Source organism: Mugil cephalus, chromosome 12 (genome assembly GCF_022458985.1).
Source record: "Mugil cephalus isolate CIBA_MC_2020 chromosome 12, CIBA_Mcephalus_1.1, whole genome shotgun sequence".
NCBI classification, from domain to species: domain Eukaryota; kingdom Metazoa; phylum Chordata; class Actinopteri; order Mugiliformes; family Mugilidae; genus Mugil; species Mugil cephalus.
The window spans coordinates 13,499,026-13,518,792 of record NC_061781.1 but is presented as its reverse complement, the minus strand read 5'-3'; the positions used below and the strand labels follow the sequence as shown (position 1 = coordinate 13,518,792).

Sequence of the window (19,767 nt, the reverse complement as noted above, 5' to 3'; positions counted from 1 at the left end):
ATCGGTGCGGTTTTCTAACAGGTTCTGCTGGCCCTGGAGTGACCTCCCGAGAGCTCCGGACTACAAACTGAGGAGCTGTTTGAACACAGGACTTGCATTCAGTTATCGCCATCTGCTGTTTATGCCTGGGAAGGCCTGACAGAGTGAGCATCATGACAAGCTAAATGCCACACCTCACACTGACAGCTGTGAGCGTCTCCTTCACACTGAATTCCAATTAAGTGCACATTGAGTTTATTATGCACCAGTTTTAATTATATATATATATATAATTATATATATATATATATATTATAATATACATTATAATATATCAGTGTTCATAAGTTTCTCAAATAACGCACATATTAAAAACACGATTATTAAAGCAGGGCACGACATGAAATCAGATGTTGAGTGTTCAATCAATCTGCAATCAGTTACAATTAAAAAACAAAAAAACAAGTGCATTTCTGAAATCGTGTGTTGTGAGGTTTATTTGTCTTCCATGGTTTCGTTTTGGTCCTTTGCGCATTTTTGGACGGTTAATGCTCTTTTAATTTGTCATTTCATTTGGCTGCCAAACAGAAAATCTGTCAACTTCATAGTTTTTCATTGTGCGTAACAATGATCAAAACAAAGAAAAAAGAAAAAGTTTTCACTCAACAATCTTTGTGAATCTAAACTAATGCACACTACACGCTGCTGCTTATTTACATACTGTGTGTTATTACAACCCCACTTTTGAATCTTGACAAATATAAGTTACGCGTCTACATATAGTCCATCCTCATTGGAATCAGAATTTAGTTTTCTGCAGTTTTTGCCATGGGAATGTCTCATCATTAACGGACATTTAGAGCCATGATATTTTTGTCATTGTCGACCAATCAGTGGGCAAATGGGACGTCAAAAAACAAAACAATAAACTAAACAATGCTTTGACGAGCTTCCAGTGTGGGGCGTCAAGAGACATGGTTACCTACGCGTGGACTGCTTGGGACTGATTTCTCGTTGATCGTCGGTCCTTGCGCGATTTAAATATTTGTTTGGAACCCTCCCATCGATGAGCATCTGCACAGTGTCCTGCTTTGAATATCTGAAAAGATGGCTCCACGTGATACCTTCGTGGAAAATAGGAAAATCGGGAATGATTAAGGTCCCATTTCGCCAATTTTAAGTCATATTCAAATATAAATCTAAAAAAAATCAAAGTACAGAAATAAGATTACATAAAACATTTATATCCTGATGGTGAACACCATTTATTATGTTTCAATCACATTACAGCAGATACAGAGATTTTCACAACAGCATAGCGTACAGGCTATGGAAAAATAAACGGCTGAAATGGATAAATAGAAACAAATAAAAGACCCTAAGTCTACATTACCGACATTTAGAACTTCTTTAACCACATGAACGTAGCGGTGATGGTCATTAAAACTTTTGGTAGCCTACAGCTTTGATAAAGTACAAAATACATACTTCTTTTTTTATTATTCCACTGACAGGGATTATTGTGCCAGTATATGCTACACAAGAACATTTCATGTACGAATTCTCAATATCTTTTCTTACTAAGAGAGTTTAGGCTACTAAACAGAAGAGGGATTGTTTTATTTTATTTTTTATTTTATTCTTTTTTTTTTTAAGTACAACTCATGGGTCAGATTTCATCTATTTTTTGTGTACATCCAGTCACCATCACCAAATGTCCAGTATTATGTACATTATGTTCATAATTACAGTGATTCTGACTTAACAGTGTGGAAACAAGGCGCCCGATTTATGGCTGGAGACTTATTTATACACTTTGGCCATTAACTGTGGATGTTACAGTCCTTTTCGTGTTTTTTTTTTTTTTATTATTTTATTTTTATTGATCAACCTGTAGATAGATAGATAGATAGATAGATAGATAGATAGATAGATAGATAGATAGATAGATAGATAGATAGATAGATAGATAGATAGATAGATAGATAGATAGATAGATTTTGCCTTTGTTTTAACTGTGAGGGTAGAAACTGTAGTAACCAATGTCCTTTGTGCAGTTTTTCTCACACTCCCTCGGTGTCAGCAGCTCAGATTTTAACGGGGATACTGTCTCTGAAACCGGCGTGGCAGAAGGTGAGATTCTCCTCCGTTTGGCCTGCTCAAAGATACCAGAATCGCTCGAATCGATGGACTTAATTGAGGAGGGCGTCTCTATCCAGCTCGACTCGGACGTCATGTCTTTGGGTTTGGTCTCCTCAGAGGTGCCGATGGGCGACCTCTCCGTCGTGATGGAGTCTCCCTCCTCGGACAGGTAGTTGGTGCCTGCTCTGGCACCGATGGAGTTAGCGGGCCAGCAGGAAAAGACCGAGCTGGATTTACTATTTACACCACAGTACTGCGGCGGCGTGCGTCCTCCCCAGCCAGACGGGTCTGCGTAATAGCCAAGAGGCCGGTTGGAGCAGCCTGCAGTCGGCAGGGGAAGAGCCTTCACTCCGGCCGCTGCGTAGGACAGCAAGGTGGCCGCGTTACCGGCAAAATCAGCGGCGTCGTATGCCGAGGCAGCAAAGTCCAGTCGGTTGTTGGCAGGGGTGACAAACCATCGCTGCGGGGGGGTGGCAACAGTGGGCTCCTCGGTTTGCTGCGGGGATAGCAAGCTGTTGCCGAGTGGGACGCTGCGCTCCGTGCCAGGACCAGTCCCCACGCCAGGGTGAAAGCGAGTTTTGGCATAAGTGCTGACAAATTGGTCCTGCAGGAAAGAGCTAGGCATGGCATATCTCGCACCCGGCACGATCTGTGAACGCGGAGAGTCACCCGGTGATGGAGTTAAGCGGTCAATGTCGCAGCCTGTGTAGACACTGAAAAGATGGGAGGGAAAAACAGAGAGACAATTCAGAAACTAAACTGTGCGCTATAGTCGTTGGTCCTCTAAAAACCAAAGAAATTTAGGTCAGCAGGGTATATCGCGTTCACCAGCTTAGTAGAAAACCTCACATCTGAAAACATAAAGAAAAATGCGTATCACATTTACAAAGAAAAAAAAAATATATACGAAGAGTTGCTGTCCTGCTGTTTTGTGTCTCAGTTTCACAGTTTGATATTTTAATCATTCATCAAAGTGTGTTTAACATAGTTTTAATTCAAATGAATAATAAAGACTCAGAATACAAAAATATACTTCTTTATTTCATTGGATGTTTATATCTTGTCAAATATTTAATCTACAACTAAATGCAGTTCTGCCAAATTTAAATTTGTGTCTTGTGCACTTTCTATATCTCCATTTGATTACAATTCAGTTGTTTAAATATTCTGCAGGATTTTAAAGCGTTTAAGAATAAAATATATATATAAATAAAAACTATTAGTTGATTGGTATTCGAACGGGTCAAAACGACAGTGGACTGCAACAAAACGCACAACAATTACTGCTGAAAAATAAAATAACAAACTTACGTGTCATAGTTGTCCCGGAATCCTTTAGCAAACGGATTGTGGTCGATTTTCAGTTGAGTAATCTGTGGGAAAATGATGCGTAAACAAAGATAAATAAAGTGAATGTTTGGGGTTGTGCGCAACGCAGTGTCACTTTGATTAACACTTGGATTTATGTGTCTATTTTGTTGTGGGGGGGGGGGGAATGTCAAAAGAAAAGGATAAATCCGAGTTAATGTCTCGCTAAAATGTGTTTTCCGTTTAAAAAAAATACTTAATTTAAGCTTTGAGATGAGTGAGATAAGCAATATTTGAAGAAGTATAATATTTAGTCTTTTGTTTCCCTGATGCTGAAATTCTTAAAATGGATAAATGACTCGTCTGGGTGTTTTCAAGTGTCAAATACTGTACAAAGTGGACGTACGTCGGTGTTCTGGTAAGCTGTGACAGCGATGAATTGCGTCTCTGTGAAGGTGAAAGTCTGGACTCTTCCTGGTTGGCTGGTGTCCTCTGTCCCATCCTCGTTTACTTCGACCACATGGAGCCTGGGCTGGTACTTGTGGAGAGACTGGAGGACCACCATCTGGAGTTTCAATTAAAGATACGCACGTCCGAAAGTTTGGAAAGATGATTAAATTCGGAAACTAAAGTTAGCTCAATATTATTATTTCTATACTATATTGCACTGCTATTGCTGTTGCGCTTAAGATGATGACACAAAAACAGTAAATCAGTCCAGGTAAAAATAATAATAAAAAAAAATAGATAATTACACATTGCAAAGAAAGATAAGGACAGTCAATAAAAATATTCTCCAGTCTCCACTTAGTAGTACACAAATATTATTATTTTTTATTTTTATTTTTTTTTAAAAAAAGAGAATATGTCTATCATTGATGTACTGTAAATCATATTGTATTACCTGCCCCGTGTTGTTGGAGGCGCCTTTGTTGTTTGTAAGCTTTAGCTTTCCAAATGATATTTCTTGACGCATCCAGTGCGCTCCGGTGTTCGGTGAGTCCGGGTGCATGTAAACTCTATTTCCTACAATAAAACAAATACAATGCAATCAAATAAATGCAAAAAAAGAAAAGGAAAAATGAAACAAGTATGACTTATTTATTTTTTCAATTACTTATTTCTTTTTAAATTTATTCGTTTGCGACAAAAAATGCCAGTCTGATTTTTTACCACAGCCAAACACGTATCGAAGCTCACATTATTTAAGCTGTAAAAATTAAAAACACACAAACAAAACAAAAAAAAATGAACCGTACCTATCACATTTGTGTCTGCTTTTCCACATGGCACCCACTTTCCTCCTTGAAAACGCCAGTGGTTTGGATCAGCGAGTATTACGTCCACAAATATATTGTAGTGAGCAGTTGGGTCAAGGCCAGAAATGTTGAAGCTTAAAAATGGGAACATTCGTCTGCGGGGGGAAAAAATAAGGAAAATAAATTCAGAAAACGCCTTTCAACAAAAGCCTCAAAAATCAAGTTCTCTGCTTTTATACAAGCTGTCTTCCTGAGCCCGATTCTATTTTTTATTATTATTGTTGGGAGAAAACATTGATTTTATTTTAGTACACTCGGTTGTAACTTTGGACCAAAAATCTTCGCAGCGATGTGGCCAAATAAATCGACCGATTGTGCGGGCGTTTGACGGATAAACATAAGCGGGTACTTACCGTCCTTGCTTTGTGATGATCATCTCCGTTTGGTGCCGGTGAAACTTCAGCCACAGGGCCCTGTTGCACAGATACACCTGCGCTTTCCCCGGAACGAGTCCTGCTTGCGCCGAGGAGAACTGGTAAAAAGCCCCTCCTTGGTACGTGTGTCCATACTGTTGCGCGTAAGGGTAGCCCGCCGTCGGGTAGCCTTGAGGAGAAGTGTTGGTTAGAAGGCTGTTGTAAGCTCCATTAGTTATGACCGGATGATGGGCCATGTAGCGGCTGGGACTTCCAATAGAAAAAGCCGGGTGCGCTGGTCCATGCTGGCTCGGGTAAGGGAACATGGCACTGGGAGCTGCTGAGACTGACTGTGGCTGCGTGGATGGAGAAAAGATGCACCTTTCTCCTGCAGATCCATCGAAATTATGACGGATGTCAGAGACTCCGTGAAGATCAGGAGAGAGTTTGCCCCTCTGGACGTCCCCTGATGCGTCCTTGGAGTCGGGAAAATTGTCTGCCTCTGACTGATTCGTCATCTCCCTAGAGTTTTTTTTCAGAGGTGAACTTCTCTCCAGGTTGTCACTTGCAGATATAATAGGATGGTCCTGCAATGAAAGCTCTGATCCATTGGAGCTCGAAAAGCCACTGCCCACATTCATAAATTTCTTGGAGAGATCACTCGCCGGCGAGATGCAATTCTCGACCTGCATAGCTCCGTAAGAAGCTACTATTAGCTCAACCTATATCACAAGCTTTTGCACACGCCTTTCCCAATCTAGGAATATGAAAACGCCTTTGCGATGACTTGAGTAACCGAAGGCAGCAAATTAGCCAATTGACACCATCCTGCAATCAGGAAGGATTTTCTTCCGATCACTCTCCCTGCTTTGCTAATGAAACAAGTAATGCCATTGGTTAACTCAAGGCTGTAATTTAATTAGACAGCTCTTAATTAGGACAATCTGAAGAGCGCTGTGAGCAAAGTGATTTGTTTGTAGTGTGACATGGGCCTATATTTGATTAAAACACGTGGACTCCGACTGTTTCTCCTGATGTATATAAACAGGAAAACGCACAAAGGGTATAAAAAAATAACAATAATGACAAAAGACAAAAAAAAAAGCTTTCTATCAGTCAGCTGCGTTATTTACCTTTATCCGCGTTATTTACCTATTCATGCGCCATGAGTGCCAAAGTATGTCTGCCGAAGAGACCGAGATATATTATTAACACGCCAAAAATGACAGTCCATGACAGGCAGTGCATCTGATGCCTTAAAATGTTTGTGATATAGCGTGAAATCACGGCGTCCCCGCTGAAGATGTGTTTATGAGTCCCAGCGCTGGTAAATATTTGATGCCCTAAAGTTATGAACCGGTGCACTGGCAGCAGCAGCTACTGTGGCGAACGCAGCTCACTGGGAGATCTTAAATGTGGCTCCAGGCGAGTTTAAAATGCTTACAATGCTATTTTCTTTTCATTTTCTATTTTTTTTTTTTTTTTTTTTTTTTTTTTTTTTTTCGGAAACGCAATTTGCTAGTGGAGCTTATTAATTCTGACTGGTAAGGTGAAAACTAAATTTGTTAAAACACAGACTAAATTTGATGTCGGGAGGCTGCAGGTGTCAGAGACAACCAGATCAATATTAGTAGCTACAATTCGGTAAACAGGGTCTAAAATAGAAAAGAGCATCTTGAGAACCACAAGGCTGGCTACCTGACTACCCCATAATGAATGTTTTTGGGTGTTGATTGAGAAGGGGGAATGAGAAGTTACAGTGACTCAGTGCAGAGGGAACAGCTGCAGCCAGTATAGACGCCTTCGGGTTTAACTACTAACAAGGTTATTACCAAGTTAACACATGGACTGCTGTTGGAGAGGAGTGGCTTGATATACATTTCTTCCATCCAATCTTGGACTGTGAGGCCTCTGGACTTCTCAGTGGATTCCCAACTTTCAGGTTCACCAGGTGCACTGACATGAACGTGTAGCATGATGCCCTCTTTATGAAGCCTCACCCAAAAGGCCTCGTGTCAACACTGGTGTCATTTCCCTTAAGTTAACTTTACCAGGCCAATTAAATTATTTTCATTTTTAATATGTGTTTGTAATAATTGCAATCGGTGGGGAGGGGAGGACCAAATATTGGAAACGCGGTTTGGTATGATATTATTTGTTAAAATGTCACCGACCGCGTCCTCAGTTTGATCGTTTCAACTCCACTTATTAACTTTTGGTGTAGTCGTACTGCAGTGTGATTAACCAGCAAGTGAGCACAGTAAAAATCTGAACCAAATAAGGTTGCACTGGCGGGCACAACCGTCTCTAATGAACAGCCATGAATCTCTGAAGATAACAAGAGGGGTCATTACAGAAGGGCTATTGGGTCCAGCAATCTATTCCTGTGAAACACGCAAGCACAGGCTTGCCTGTGCCCAAGGAAAAGAGGCCACTCTCTGCTCTACTCATTACAGGATTATGGTTCATTTCCATCACTGATCTTTAATAAGCAAAGTGGGCTTGCTTCTATCCCCCCCTCCGCCCTACCCACCCATCCTCACCCCCCTGAACAAACCAATTGTTGAATCACCCGTGCAGCATCTCACTGTGTTTCCCCAGGTGCCATGTTGCCCGTCTATCAGGCTAAGCCCTCTCCTCATTGGCTCAGGTAACTAGTGGACATAACCAAAGAGAGGGAGGGGAGGGGGCTGATTTGTTATGCCCGTGGCCAGCATTGTCCCTCGGGGCAAATGTAACGTAGTGCAGCTTAGTATCCCTGCTTCCTGCCTTGTACAAACTCTCCAGTGACCAGCTTTGAATAACACACTGCCTCACTGTGAACACTATTTATGACTTCTTCTTTTCAAAATAATACAAACGCTAAGAAAAGCCACGTCCATTTTAAGCGCGGGGTTTTATCCAAACTAAAGCCATCCAACAGAAGCACCCCTGAAAATCGCGTGAAAAACGATGAAATTACGATCACAAAAAGCATGTTTGTCACAGAACCGGGTCTGCTTAACGATGCTCATCGGAGCACAAAACAGTGTGGGTTTTTTTTTCTTTTTTTTTTTTTTTTTGCAAGCACTACATCACCATTTTTCATTGTTGTGCCAAAGAAATCTGCTTGCCACCTGGGTCTAATCCAATCAATGTGAATGACAAGGAGAGAAAAAGCCTGAAAGTGAGCACCAGCTTTGGGACTTTACCTAATGCCCAGCACTGTCACTTCAATGATATGATCACAGCACACAAAATGACAACAAAATTATAGCCAGCAAGGATATGGGGACATAGTGTGCTACTCCAGTCAGGTGAAATTGCTTTTTCTGACTATGAAATGGCTTGTCTCTTGTCGGATGGGTAAACATTTCCTTGTCAGGCCAGTAATAAGGAATGAGGCACACTGGGCTGTACTAAGAGGATGGAGCCAAGGTTATTTGGGATTCATGACAGGTAGTGGCTTATATTACAGCAGCTCTAAAAATTTCATGGGAATGCATTTAAGATGGCCCTTAAGTTATTTATATGTTGTTTGCTAGACGTCACGTTGCGATTTCCATCAATAAATCAAAGTGAAGGATTTCATTCCTCCTTCTTGGTCTTTGATTTTCCCTAAACAACAAAACCCGTATTTACCTTAAGTCTTTAATTAACTAGCACGGCTAATCCGATCAAGTGTGGCAGCGCTTTGCGCTATGCTAACCTAACTCTTGCCCCCTGTGGTTTCTTGCCATCAGTGATCTGCTCTGTCAGAGGGAATCAGGGTGCTTTCTGACAGAAAAGACAGCTGGAGGCCTGCTAAGGGGCGGAGTGGACAGTTGTGGCTTTTAAACCCTTATTAGCCGTCCTCCCTGGACACACCAAGACACGCGTCTACGCAGAAGTGCACTCCTACACCTGCTCATTATTGATGTCCTTTAAGGGTCGCCCAGTCAGACCAGACTCCAACGTGGTTCTTTACCACAAAGCTCACAGCAAATTAACCTCAGGACAGGTGATCGCGATGTTCAGTGGAAATACAAGTGACACGGCTGCCGTGCTAATACCATACCAGAACTGCTCTACGCTTTTTTTTTTTTTTTTTGTACACCTAAAACAATATTTGTTTTTTATCGAGTCCGGCCGGTATTAGCCCCTAGTTAATTTAATTCTTGCAATTTAATGTATCCAAATACTACCTTCTTTTAAAAAGACAAATTTACATTTTTTTTTTTTTATCATGTAGTTGAGCTTTAACAACTACAAACATATAAAAACAGCATATAAGATTTTAGCAATCTGTATATTTTTAATAAAGTGGCACCATTTGATAAGCACTGCATTACTGTTAGTTATTTTAATAACACTGCAAATAACTGAAGAACTGAACTGACTTTACATAGTCGGTAAATTATACAAAACTCATGTTACATTCTATCTCACATTTCTAACTTACTTCCTTAATATAGTAAAAACAGGAGGTCAGCGAACAAACTCCCACTGTAATAATAGTATGATTTTACGGGAGGATTAACCGCGAACCAGAGCTTCCCCTATGCAAAACGTAGAGTAACAGGAAAGATGGTATGTGAAATCATGCATAATTATAGATGTGTGAATTTTGTCTAATGCCGTTTCTGTAAGAAAGTAACACTTGTGAAATATTGTACTCGTCTGGGCACCACGATCCCGCGGATTTATGCCTCTAACTGCCTCCACTGATGTGTATTATTTGCCTTGCCAAATTGCCAGGGTATAATGTCAGAAAGCACAAAGTTAGCGGAAGGGCTAAATGGCCCTACCGAAACTTCCTTTATCACCTGCTTCTGACCTGTTATCAACTGTTTGGTTTGTTGCTGGTCTCTTAAAAATTTAAAGAGCCAGTGTGACCCAGGGAGTGCAGCTGGGGTTTGTGACCATTTTGTTATTTCTGCTGCCATGCACCGTCAGACGTCTGCGAGTGAAGAACATGGCCACTGTCCCCAGTAAGCCCATGGCATAAAAAATTCAGGCTAACTCCACTCTTTAAGGCACTTCTAAGGGAAAGCGCACAGAAATGAAACTGACTTATGCCAAATGAATATCATTGAATCGCTGTGATTGTGAGGCTGATGTTTGTAACTTTGAAATAATTTATAAAACACCAGTTCCATTTTAAGAGCGGCCATGCCACGATGTGTGCACTTGCTCCTTTGCGAGTCCTTGGCGGTTTTCGCGGAGCACTATCGGCCTAAACCTGGACAATAGAAAACAAAGGGCTTCAGCATAAAAACTTAAGCTTTGCCTTTTTTTTTCTTTTTCTTTTTTTTTACTCGACGCGAGCCTGCACTACGTTGCTTAGACAGGAAGAAAATGAGCACTAATTGCCCAGTTACAGCTGTGTCTGCCGGTGTATTCTTAAATCGACAATTGGGCTGACGTGACAATGAATGCTTAATCCGAAAAACAACAGCCATCTGATTTGGTACCTAAATATTTTAATTATGTCCATGATTGACCCGCAACAGAAATACTTTGGAAAATAAGCTGCAAGTGCTGCACAGATCGGTTGAAAGAAAACAAAATTCTCAGTTTGAAGAGAAAATATTTGGGGGAGAATAGGAGCAAACAGGCGCCTGTCGTGTTACAAGAATAATCTTCATTAAAATCACAGGCAACAACACCAGGCCAACACGCAGCTCATTGGGAATGCAGTGTGAAAAGAGAGGCCCACAGATTATCACTCTACGTAACTCATGTTTAATTTATCCAGGAGCAATATTGTCAAGAGCCCGGCCATTCCAAAGAACTAGACGCTGATAAAAAAGCTGGAATGAGACTTAGGGATGCCCAAAAATAACGCAGGCTTCGAGTAAAACGCTGCAAAATGCAGAGGACGCACACACCAGAGTGAATGCATCGGAGACGTCTTTGATATGTTTAGACGCAGCCTCACAGCGGTGTATTATACCTGCTTTAGGATTGTTAATATTTCAAAAGATGCCTTCTAAATGGAGCTGGAGATAAAGCGTTCACGCGACAGCCAGACATGATGCGCGGCACTTAACCTCTGCTCTTATTTGAAGCTGCACCCCGAAAATCTGCACGTTTGCAGCAGAAAAAAAAAGCAGAAAAAACAAAATAGTCTTACATTCGACTATAAGAAGCAAACCTAAACCAATTTCTGTGTGCTCTGGTGTGCTTTTTTTTTTTTTTTTTTTTTTCCCTCCCCCTCGTCCTCCCCGTGACTGAGTGAAATGGAATTGCCTCTCACATTCAAAGACAGCTCTAGGAAGGTGATAATAGAGCTACTCCCTGCTGTCTGCAGGCAGGAAATAGGAAAGTGGCATATGGGGCCAGGAACCAAATAGAGAGGAAATGTGACCAGGCAAGGGAAGGAACTAAAGGAAAGGTTAATGATCAGTTCTGAATTCTACTGGGAAGAGAACTCTGTTCCAAGTTGAGAGGAAAAATAAATCTGACATGATTTATGTCGCCACCACTCACATCTAGTCTGTCACAAACAAACACGTGGAAACCAGTTTATTTTTTTATTTTCTTGACAAACTTCGCCAGTGGTAAGGCTCGCATAGAAATGCATATAGGCATTTAGATTTTTATTTTTTTCATTTTTTCGGTTTGTCAATAAGAATGTTTAATCCATACTGAAGGCATTACAGGATCGTGCACGCTGCAGGCATTGAGCAGAGAAAAGAACACGGCGCCATCGTTTCACACGGATTAGAAAAATGAGAAATACAGACAGTACCGTATAATCAAGAAAGGATCCATCTTCGCGGCCTCACCAGTGTGCTCCAACAAGTGCGAACTACTGGCCGACGTCTCACTGCCGTCTTTGTGGCAGCCCAACATGCTCACTGGCCTGCAACATCTCTGAGAGCCTTTAGGAGCTGAGCCACCCTTTAAATGACCGAGAAACGAAAGCAGCTGCACCGGGGCTGAATTACACATCAGACACTAGCACGAGATAAGAAAGAATATAAAAGAAAAGAAATAAATAAATGTGAGTGAAAACACGAAAATTAATGCTGTGAGTGCAATACAGAAAGGGGGTGGGGGGTGTGGGGCGTGTTGTCATTAGGGTGATGTAGGCCACATTAGTGAGGAGCGAATTTGCTTTCAAATTTTCACCCTGTTACCACACCTTGGTGGAAAGAGTTTGTGCCCTTTCACCACGAGCCTGAATTCCCACCCTTTAACTATCAGTCCCATCTTCTGGAGTTAAAAAAAAAAAAAAAAAAGGAATCAATTTTAAAGCAATTTGCACTTGGTTTGTGCTGCTACCGAGCTTCCGATAACATTCCTCGTAAGATGTCTGTTTAATTATCTGAGGGAAAGGCTGACAATCCAACGGGGGGAAGAAGAATAAAAAAAAGAGTCAACTGTCACGCATGTTCCCATATTTGGTGACACAGGTGCGCCCAGCACACAACATCCTGAAGGCACACATATCTCTGGACGGCCTTGTGTCGGCAGATCAGGCAAATCTAACCAAACGCGGCGAACGCCGATTCCGCCTCTCGCTGCCACGGTCTGTTGAAGCAACAGCTGGACATTAGAGACAAAAGCGGCATCACGTAGGCCAGCCTTCTCCAGATCTGACAGCTAGATCATTTGAAGCTGACAAGATAACACTTAAATGCAAAGGTGACATGACAGTGTCTTCAGAGCCAGATGGATCAATACTCAGCTTGGCTCGTCAGGATCTGTGCAGTGGTTCTGCAGCCATGTTTTTTTTTTTTTTTTTTTTTTTTTTTTTATTATTTACGCTGTCGTTTTGAAAATAGACTATCACTGTCTGGCACAATGTCTGGTATGTTATCAATGAGCAGATTTCCTTTCTTATGCTGCAACTGAAATATTGATTCATTCAATTTAACAAAACAGCCCAGGATTCCAGAGGACACCCGGAACCTTTTCTTCTTTTTCTTTTTTTTTCTTAAATTTTAGCATAGTCTCGAGAAACTGCTTTGCAAGGTGCGGTGAGACCAGCTACAGCCACAAAGCAGACTAATCAGCGACTATTAAATTCCAAACTAACTGGTACGCACAAACTAAAATGATCAATGAGCTGTCAACTCATAGTCGCAGTCAAAAGGCGCTCGAAGTAGCACACTTTTCCAAAACGTCCCCCAGTGATGCAGCCAAGAAGTCCCGTAGATCAGTTTGAAAATCTCGGCAAGTTGCCTTGGTGACCATCCAGGCTGCACCGACTGGCACCATCTCTATTTTCTCCCCCCCCCATCTCCCGTCTACATCCGCACACGTAAATAAAAAATCGAATCTGTCCTTCAAATATTCAGCAGTCCCTTTTTCCCTGGGAGAGGTAAAGGAGCATTGTTGAATAATGCAGCCAGACAGGGATCTCCCAGAGCCGGTCTCTACAGGCATCACTGAGTAGGTCTGATCCCACTTGAGTAGCATCTATCACGGTGACATCATCATTCACACAAGGAGATATGATAAGACAGTAGTACACTACTCTACTACTTGCGCCAACTCTAAAGCAGGCAGTGGTGTTACTCATTTAAACCAATCTACCGGCCATCTGTTGATGCTAAAATCACGGTCTGACTGCCATTTCTAAATCAAACACCATCAGTATGCCTTTATTGCTTTCTGCCGAACGCGAGCATGTTTTGGAGGAAAAAAAAAAAAAATAAATAAATTTGGTGGCTTGCGAGACACTCACATATTCTCTTTTACCTTGTGTGATTCTGGTGGGTGTGCAAATGTAAAAACCACAGGGACAAGCATCTACGGAAAAGGAAAACAACGTCTACATGCAGCAGCAGCAGGTCCCTGCCTTGCAGATTAGGGCACTGGGAGCACTTTGCAGGTTGTTGTCACAGGTAGGACGGGGGAGAATTGCGCTCGCTATCCCCAAGTTACACGAGGTGTGAACAAAATATGCAGCCAATTTGTTTTGTGCAGAATTAGAAGAGGAAGGAAAAAAAAAAAAAAAAAACATGACAGGATTACACGTTGGTCGCCTGTTTACCAAGTGCAATTCGGGGATTTCTTTTTTTTTTTCATTACTAGCATTATTTATTTGTTACCCGTTTCATCAGTAGCTAGGAGGTACAGCTGAACACGTATGTTCTGGTTCAAACGGTTATTTTAACTGGATGGCGAATGACATCAAATCGACAGCTAAACACCAGACACGGCATCAGAAAGAAACCAATCCAACCAGCTCAATCAAATCACAAGGACAAAGAGAGAGTGTGAGCATTGGCACAGGAATTACCAATCTTGGGGGAATTGGCAAGACCAACAGCAAGCAAGTGTATTACATATGGCGTGCCATTTTCACAGCTTCCACAAAGAGAACACAAAAAGTGTTATATCTCACTATCTAAGACTAATAAACAACCAGATATGCTGAATCTGTTCAATGCTGTAACAAAGACTCGAGGAAGCCGGGGGGCTCGCGGAAGACTTTTTCAGTTCATATCCGAGTTTAGAGCGCGGCGAGATGATAAGCCGCGTAGTCTGGGCTGAGCGGAGACAGTAAATTAAGCCGTCCTCCCACTAATTCTATGAGGTGTCAGTCAGGAAACTGGCCTGCCAGGATGACTTTCAGCTCTAATCAAGCCAGATGGTTTCTTAACACTGAATAAATGAATTGATTTGTATGTAGCATCTCCAACCAGGTTCATATTCTTCCACGGCTCTGCTACGCGAAAGGTAGCCGCCACGAGAACGAGAGCTGTGATCCACTAACCTCTGGGAGGTGAGTCTCTTCACTCCTTCCAACGTGAATAAGACTAACGTGTTCACAGTGTTTGTATCTGTTATGTTGACAAAGCGTCAGGACGAGGCCTTTGTCATCGCAAATGAACACAGCCCACACCTCGAGTGGTATCATCTTCATACCAACCCACTACACTTTATCACTATCATTAGATTGATCGCTGCACTTTCCCTATGGTGTGAACCGCTATCAATTATGCAGCCATCTTTCAATTATTGTATATTGTGAAAGTACCTGCTAATGAATTGCGAAACTACCGTGTTATGGTGTGACTGTACCGGGCAAAAACCAGCTACTGTACACTTAGGCACCTTTTTCAATTAGATCCGGGTGTTGGTGTTCCAGTCATTAGGCACATTTGGTGTAAGGAGGTCCACCTTACACTTAGCCAAAGGTGTTTCTGCAGTTGCTGTTAGCCAGCAGCATCTCAGCCCCGATGCAAAGCCACTGCTGTATGTAAGAGGACTCCGAAGACAACATGAGAGTACCCACTGTGATTTTCACTGGGGATTTTGATATTCACACCTGTACTAGGTGTTGTTTGGGAGTCTGATAAGCATGTGTGAAACCAGAGGGGTGACAAAAACGGGGGCCTTATTTGAAGGGAAAGATCTTTTCCTGATGTATCTATCGAGGACAGCGCTGTTGCATTTCCCATGTATAACAATAAGAAGGGACAAACCTAATCGAGCACGGTGTATCTTAGATACCAGCCATGTGTCTAATTGAAGCCGCACGCGGCCATATGGTTGTGTGCGAAAAATAGAATGCCCAATAACTACATAAGGATTCAGGCAGGCATGCGGAGAAATAAAATGTTTCCAACTTCGTTTTCAGTCTGACAGCGAGAGCGGGGTTTTATCTAAGAGCTGTAGCAGCAATTCACAAAGGATTTTCTACTATGAAAGAAAATAAAGCGTGCATAAAGACAAAATAATTTTCTGTATATGTTGAAATCGCGGACCTTATCATTACGAGATCAGAGGCTGAAAAACAAAGCATGGGAGTTGCTCCTCCTTTCTCTACACTGGTGATGTTCAGAGGCAGCCTGTTACCGGAGGTGTTAATTGGCAAATTCAGTACAAGTCAAGAGCATGTTCCCTGTCGTCCTCGCCCAGCAAGGCTAGGTCATTAAACCGAGAATGGATTCTTTCATGCTGCCTTAACCCTTGAATTGCAAGTTACCATTCCGCAAACATCCCCATGCTCAGTCCCACCCCCATGTGTCAAGGAGAAAAACAACCTACACTGATTTAACAGCGACAATAAAATAACAGGAGGATGACATCTTGAGAGCCAGACTTTCAGTTGTACAGTTTTTTTTTTGTCAAGTTGGCAGCCAAATGTCCCCAAAAAGTTCAGAAGTTTACAAATGTCCAACACTCCAACCCTTCACTAATAATAAAAAAAAAAAAAAAATGAAAATAGGAAAAAATAGGAATGGAGGACGGATATTTTTTAAAAAAGTTTTTGCTGTTGTGGCTCGGCGGCGCGGATTTCAGAACAATAGCGTCATTAAAACTCCACTGATCAGTGCTTTTGTGCTCTGTGTATTGAACGGACCTCTCATCCGCCTGAAATGTGAGCCTCCTCTGGGGTTCCGGGTGCGATCTCACCACTGCCGCTGTCATCACTTGCTGTGACTGCCAAGTCTCTGCTCCAGAAATCAGGGCTCTCAGACCAGCACTGAAACAAACACAATGGAGAGGGGCTGTTCAGAGACTTTGCACAGGCAGCGATGGCTTCAACACATTTAATCGAACACGAAGTCAGCTCCACCACTTCTGCACAGAGAGCACAAGGAGCCCAACGCATGGCAAGACAACTGTGAGGTGATACTCTCAGCTCGCGACGCCATGAGAGTTGGCAGTCTCTCATGCCAACGGTGACCAGTGCACAGACAGTTGAATATGCTTCTCTCCTAAGTTGTTAATTATCTAAATGACATTGATGTGAAGAGGGCACTCTAGCCACGTGACCTTAATCCACTTGCTATCTCTCTGTTTTGTTTCGATTTGATTAAACCCTTTAACAATCTCTATTTTTTTTCCCACTCGTGTTATATCTCCTTGGCAGTGGCATGATCTAACAAACGTTGTTAAAATATTTTTTAAAAAGTAATTGTTGGAGATAATGATTTAGTGGAGCGCCGCCTCGTCCGTCCATTGTCTGCCGCAGTAATAATCCAATTACGGGCCAATAACGAAACGAGGTGTGTTTGTTTCACGGAGTTGAGATATTTTAATTGTTGGTGTTGTTTAAACATTATATTGCTTGATATCGGTTAATGTCACAAAACCAAACAGGCACAGGTGTGATGTCTTAATTAATGCAAAAAGGGTAATTACGAATCTATTTTTTATATACAGTTAAAAAAAAAAGGAAGGTGTAAAAACTAAATCACAAATTAATAGATATTAAAAATTAATTTTAAAAAAAAAGACAAATGACTAAAGGGTAAATACGTCACTTTTTGACCAATTTAAATTCTGGTAAATATTTGGAAAAATAAAGAGAACAAGTTATTTTCAGTCAGTGTGCATTTTATATCCAGGCCCACCATGCTGTTTCTGTGATGTATGATGCATACAGATTTTGGCTTTTGTGCACAACTGGATTATGGATTCAAAATTTAACTTTAATAAAAATGTTAACAGCAACACTCCCCATCTTTAAACACAACCAGGCATTATCCCTGCTGGTGGCCACATGTCCTGTTGAATTCATTCTAAACATTAATGAATGTAACAAACAAAGCAAACGCGGGATGTGAAGTACGAAAATAAACCATCTTTGTTATATTCAGATGGTTGTCATGCTACAGTAATGCAGAATCCAATTAGATTTTTTTTTTGTTTTTACCTACAGCTCTGATTCATTAAATAATACACAACATTTTGTGTATCTGCTAAAAACACATTTTTCTATTTCTAGAAACTGTCCATGAGTGGTGTCTTTTTTTCAGCTTTATTCTTTTTCTCTTTTTTATAACTTAAATAAACATTCCTTAAAGAGTATATGAATTTACTAAAGGTCACGAATCACATTTAAATTACACAGAAACTCAGATTTTACTTTACCAACGTGCATTTAAGATTAAAGCTCGTTATAAAAGTGCCGCGTGGTGTGGTCCATGTGGGTAATGCTTACACTGTGCATTAAAAAAGACTAAACCATGTGTTTCACCAAACACAACTCTAATATTTCTCTTGCATTTCACAACACTTTCAAACTAGGACCAAATTAGAAGAAGGAGCCGATAAATCTCTGCACGGGAGAAATTACAAGCTCAAATAAGCAGTGGTAGAGTGCCAACGGCTATACTGTGTGTCAGTTTCCTCCCCATCTTCCCTACATGGAAATGACTGTAGTCCCTGAAGCTGGTGACTTCCCTGTCTCCCCGAACTCTCCGCAGCACCGACTGGTGGTGCAGGAGCACTGCTGATTAGCATGCAGTAATGATGGTGAGCTGGGCTCCATTGTTCTAACACCTCCCCTCTCCTCCGCACCAATCTGTCACCATTCAGTGGGCTAGGGCTGCCTCAAATGCTTCTCTCCACAAATGAGATGGATAATTAGTTGCCCCTCACGAATGCTGCACTCTTCTCACCCCTGATTGCTTTCACCTTCTTGCTCCTGGCAATTTTGACACCTTGTAATCAGCCTGCTACTTCTCCGTCTCAATCCATATCCTTCCCCTTTTCTTTTTTGTCCTCTTTTCCTTTTTTTCTTTCTTTCTTTTTTTTTTATAGCTCTTAAATCTATTTCAAACCCTCCAGCCTCAGTAGCAAATGTCCCAAGGATAAAGATGGATTGTATATGGCACTGGAAATGACAATGCCTTAGAGCTAAATGGAAGCCAAGTAGAATATCCCCATAAAAAACCCCACTTCATATCACTGTATATGCACAAGTGTGTAAATATATATACAAACACACACACACACATATATATATACACATATATGCATGTATATTTATATGTATAGAAAAACCTAGCTGTCAGTACGAGTTTCCTCTTCCAAGTAACAATGAATGACAACATAATTATGAGCAAGCAGCTGTTCATGATCCCAGAGAGAAAAGCATGTGCAGGCTGCACAATGTACGACTGTTCACAGATTAACCAGAGAGGATCATTAGGGATATGTATTTGCCAAAAAAATCGGAATAAATTCTCCCCTTCAGTGTTCATGATTTGATGTGATATGTAGAATTATGTGGTCCATGTCACTCCAAAATAAACATGTATTATGCTTGACACATTACATTATATCAATATGTAGCATTCACCTTTGTATATACACCAAATGGCTCTCTTTCCCTCTACTTAGCTGTGTTTTAACAGTGCTCTCCTATGTTAGTCTAATGACTCATTAGTTGAGAATAGCTGATAGCATAACACCATCTTTTTTACACCCTTCCGAGTTATTTATGAAACACGCACAAAGGCTCAGCGGCGAAATATTATATAAGGTTGAATTACTACATCAATCAATCTACTAGGGGTATTTGATTATTGGATGTGAGTTATAATACTAAGCATTTGTTTTTTGTTTTTTTTAAATAAAAAAAAGAAAAAGAAAATGTTGTTTGCATGCTTCACACCAGCTCATCTACTCAGCACAAGTGTTACCAGCCCAAAGCTGAAGGTCTGCAAGGGCCTCACTGCACAACAAAGTGTTCCAACACACAGCGTCCCCGGTTCCTCAAACATCATCACGCTCAACGGTGAAAAATCACAGCAATTCTTCGCGAAGGTGTGAATAAACGCTGCCGAAGTAGACGCCGCGGTTTTAAAAAAAAAAAAAAAAGAAAGAAAATACGGCGTAGTCCTATGACAGGTAGCGTACACACTATAAAATATGTTCTTCAACCGCGCGTTTCGTCACTCTCGTGAAATTGTGACAGCTTCGCCACTATTTTTACTGCACAGGCCATAATG

The 19,767-nt window shown here is 41.3% G+C and overlaps 1 protein-coding gene across 1 annotated transcript; it reads right to left on the bottom strand.

Annotated features, from left to right (window-relative positions):
• Positions 1 to 1,223: 1,223 nt before the first annotated feature.
• tbr1b (T-box brain transcription factor 1b) lies at positions 1,224 to 7,619 on the bottom strand. The gene is made up of 6 exons (XM_047601892.1): positions 5,102 to 7,619; positions 4,689 to 4,843; positions 4,334 to 4,455; positions 3,836 to 3,994; positions 3,433 to 3,494; positions 1,224 to 2,834 (listed from the first exon to the last, which is right to left on the bottom strand). The coding sequence occupies exons 1-6, from the start codon at positions 5,791 to 5,793 to the stop codon at positions 1,991 to 1,993; spliced, it is 2,034 nt and encodes a 677-aa protein (XP_047457848.1). The 5' UTR covers positions 5,794 to 7,619; the 3' UTR covers positions 1,224 to 1,990.
• Between the last annotated feature and the right edge of the window lie 12,148 nt (positions 7,620 to 19,767).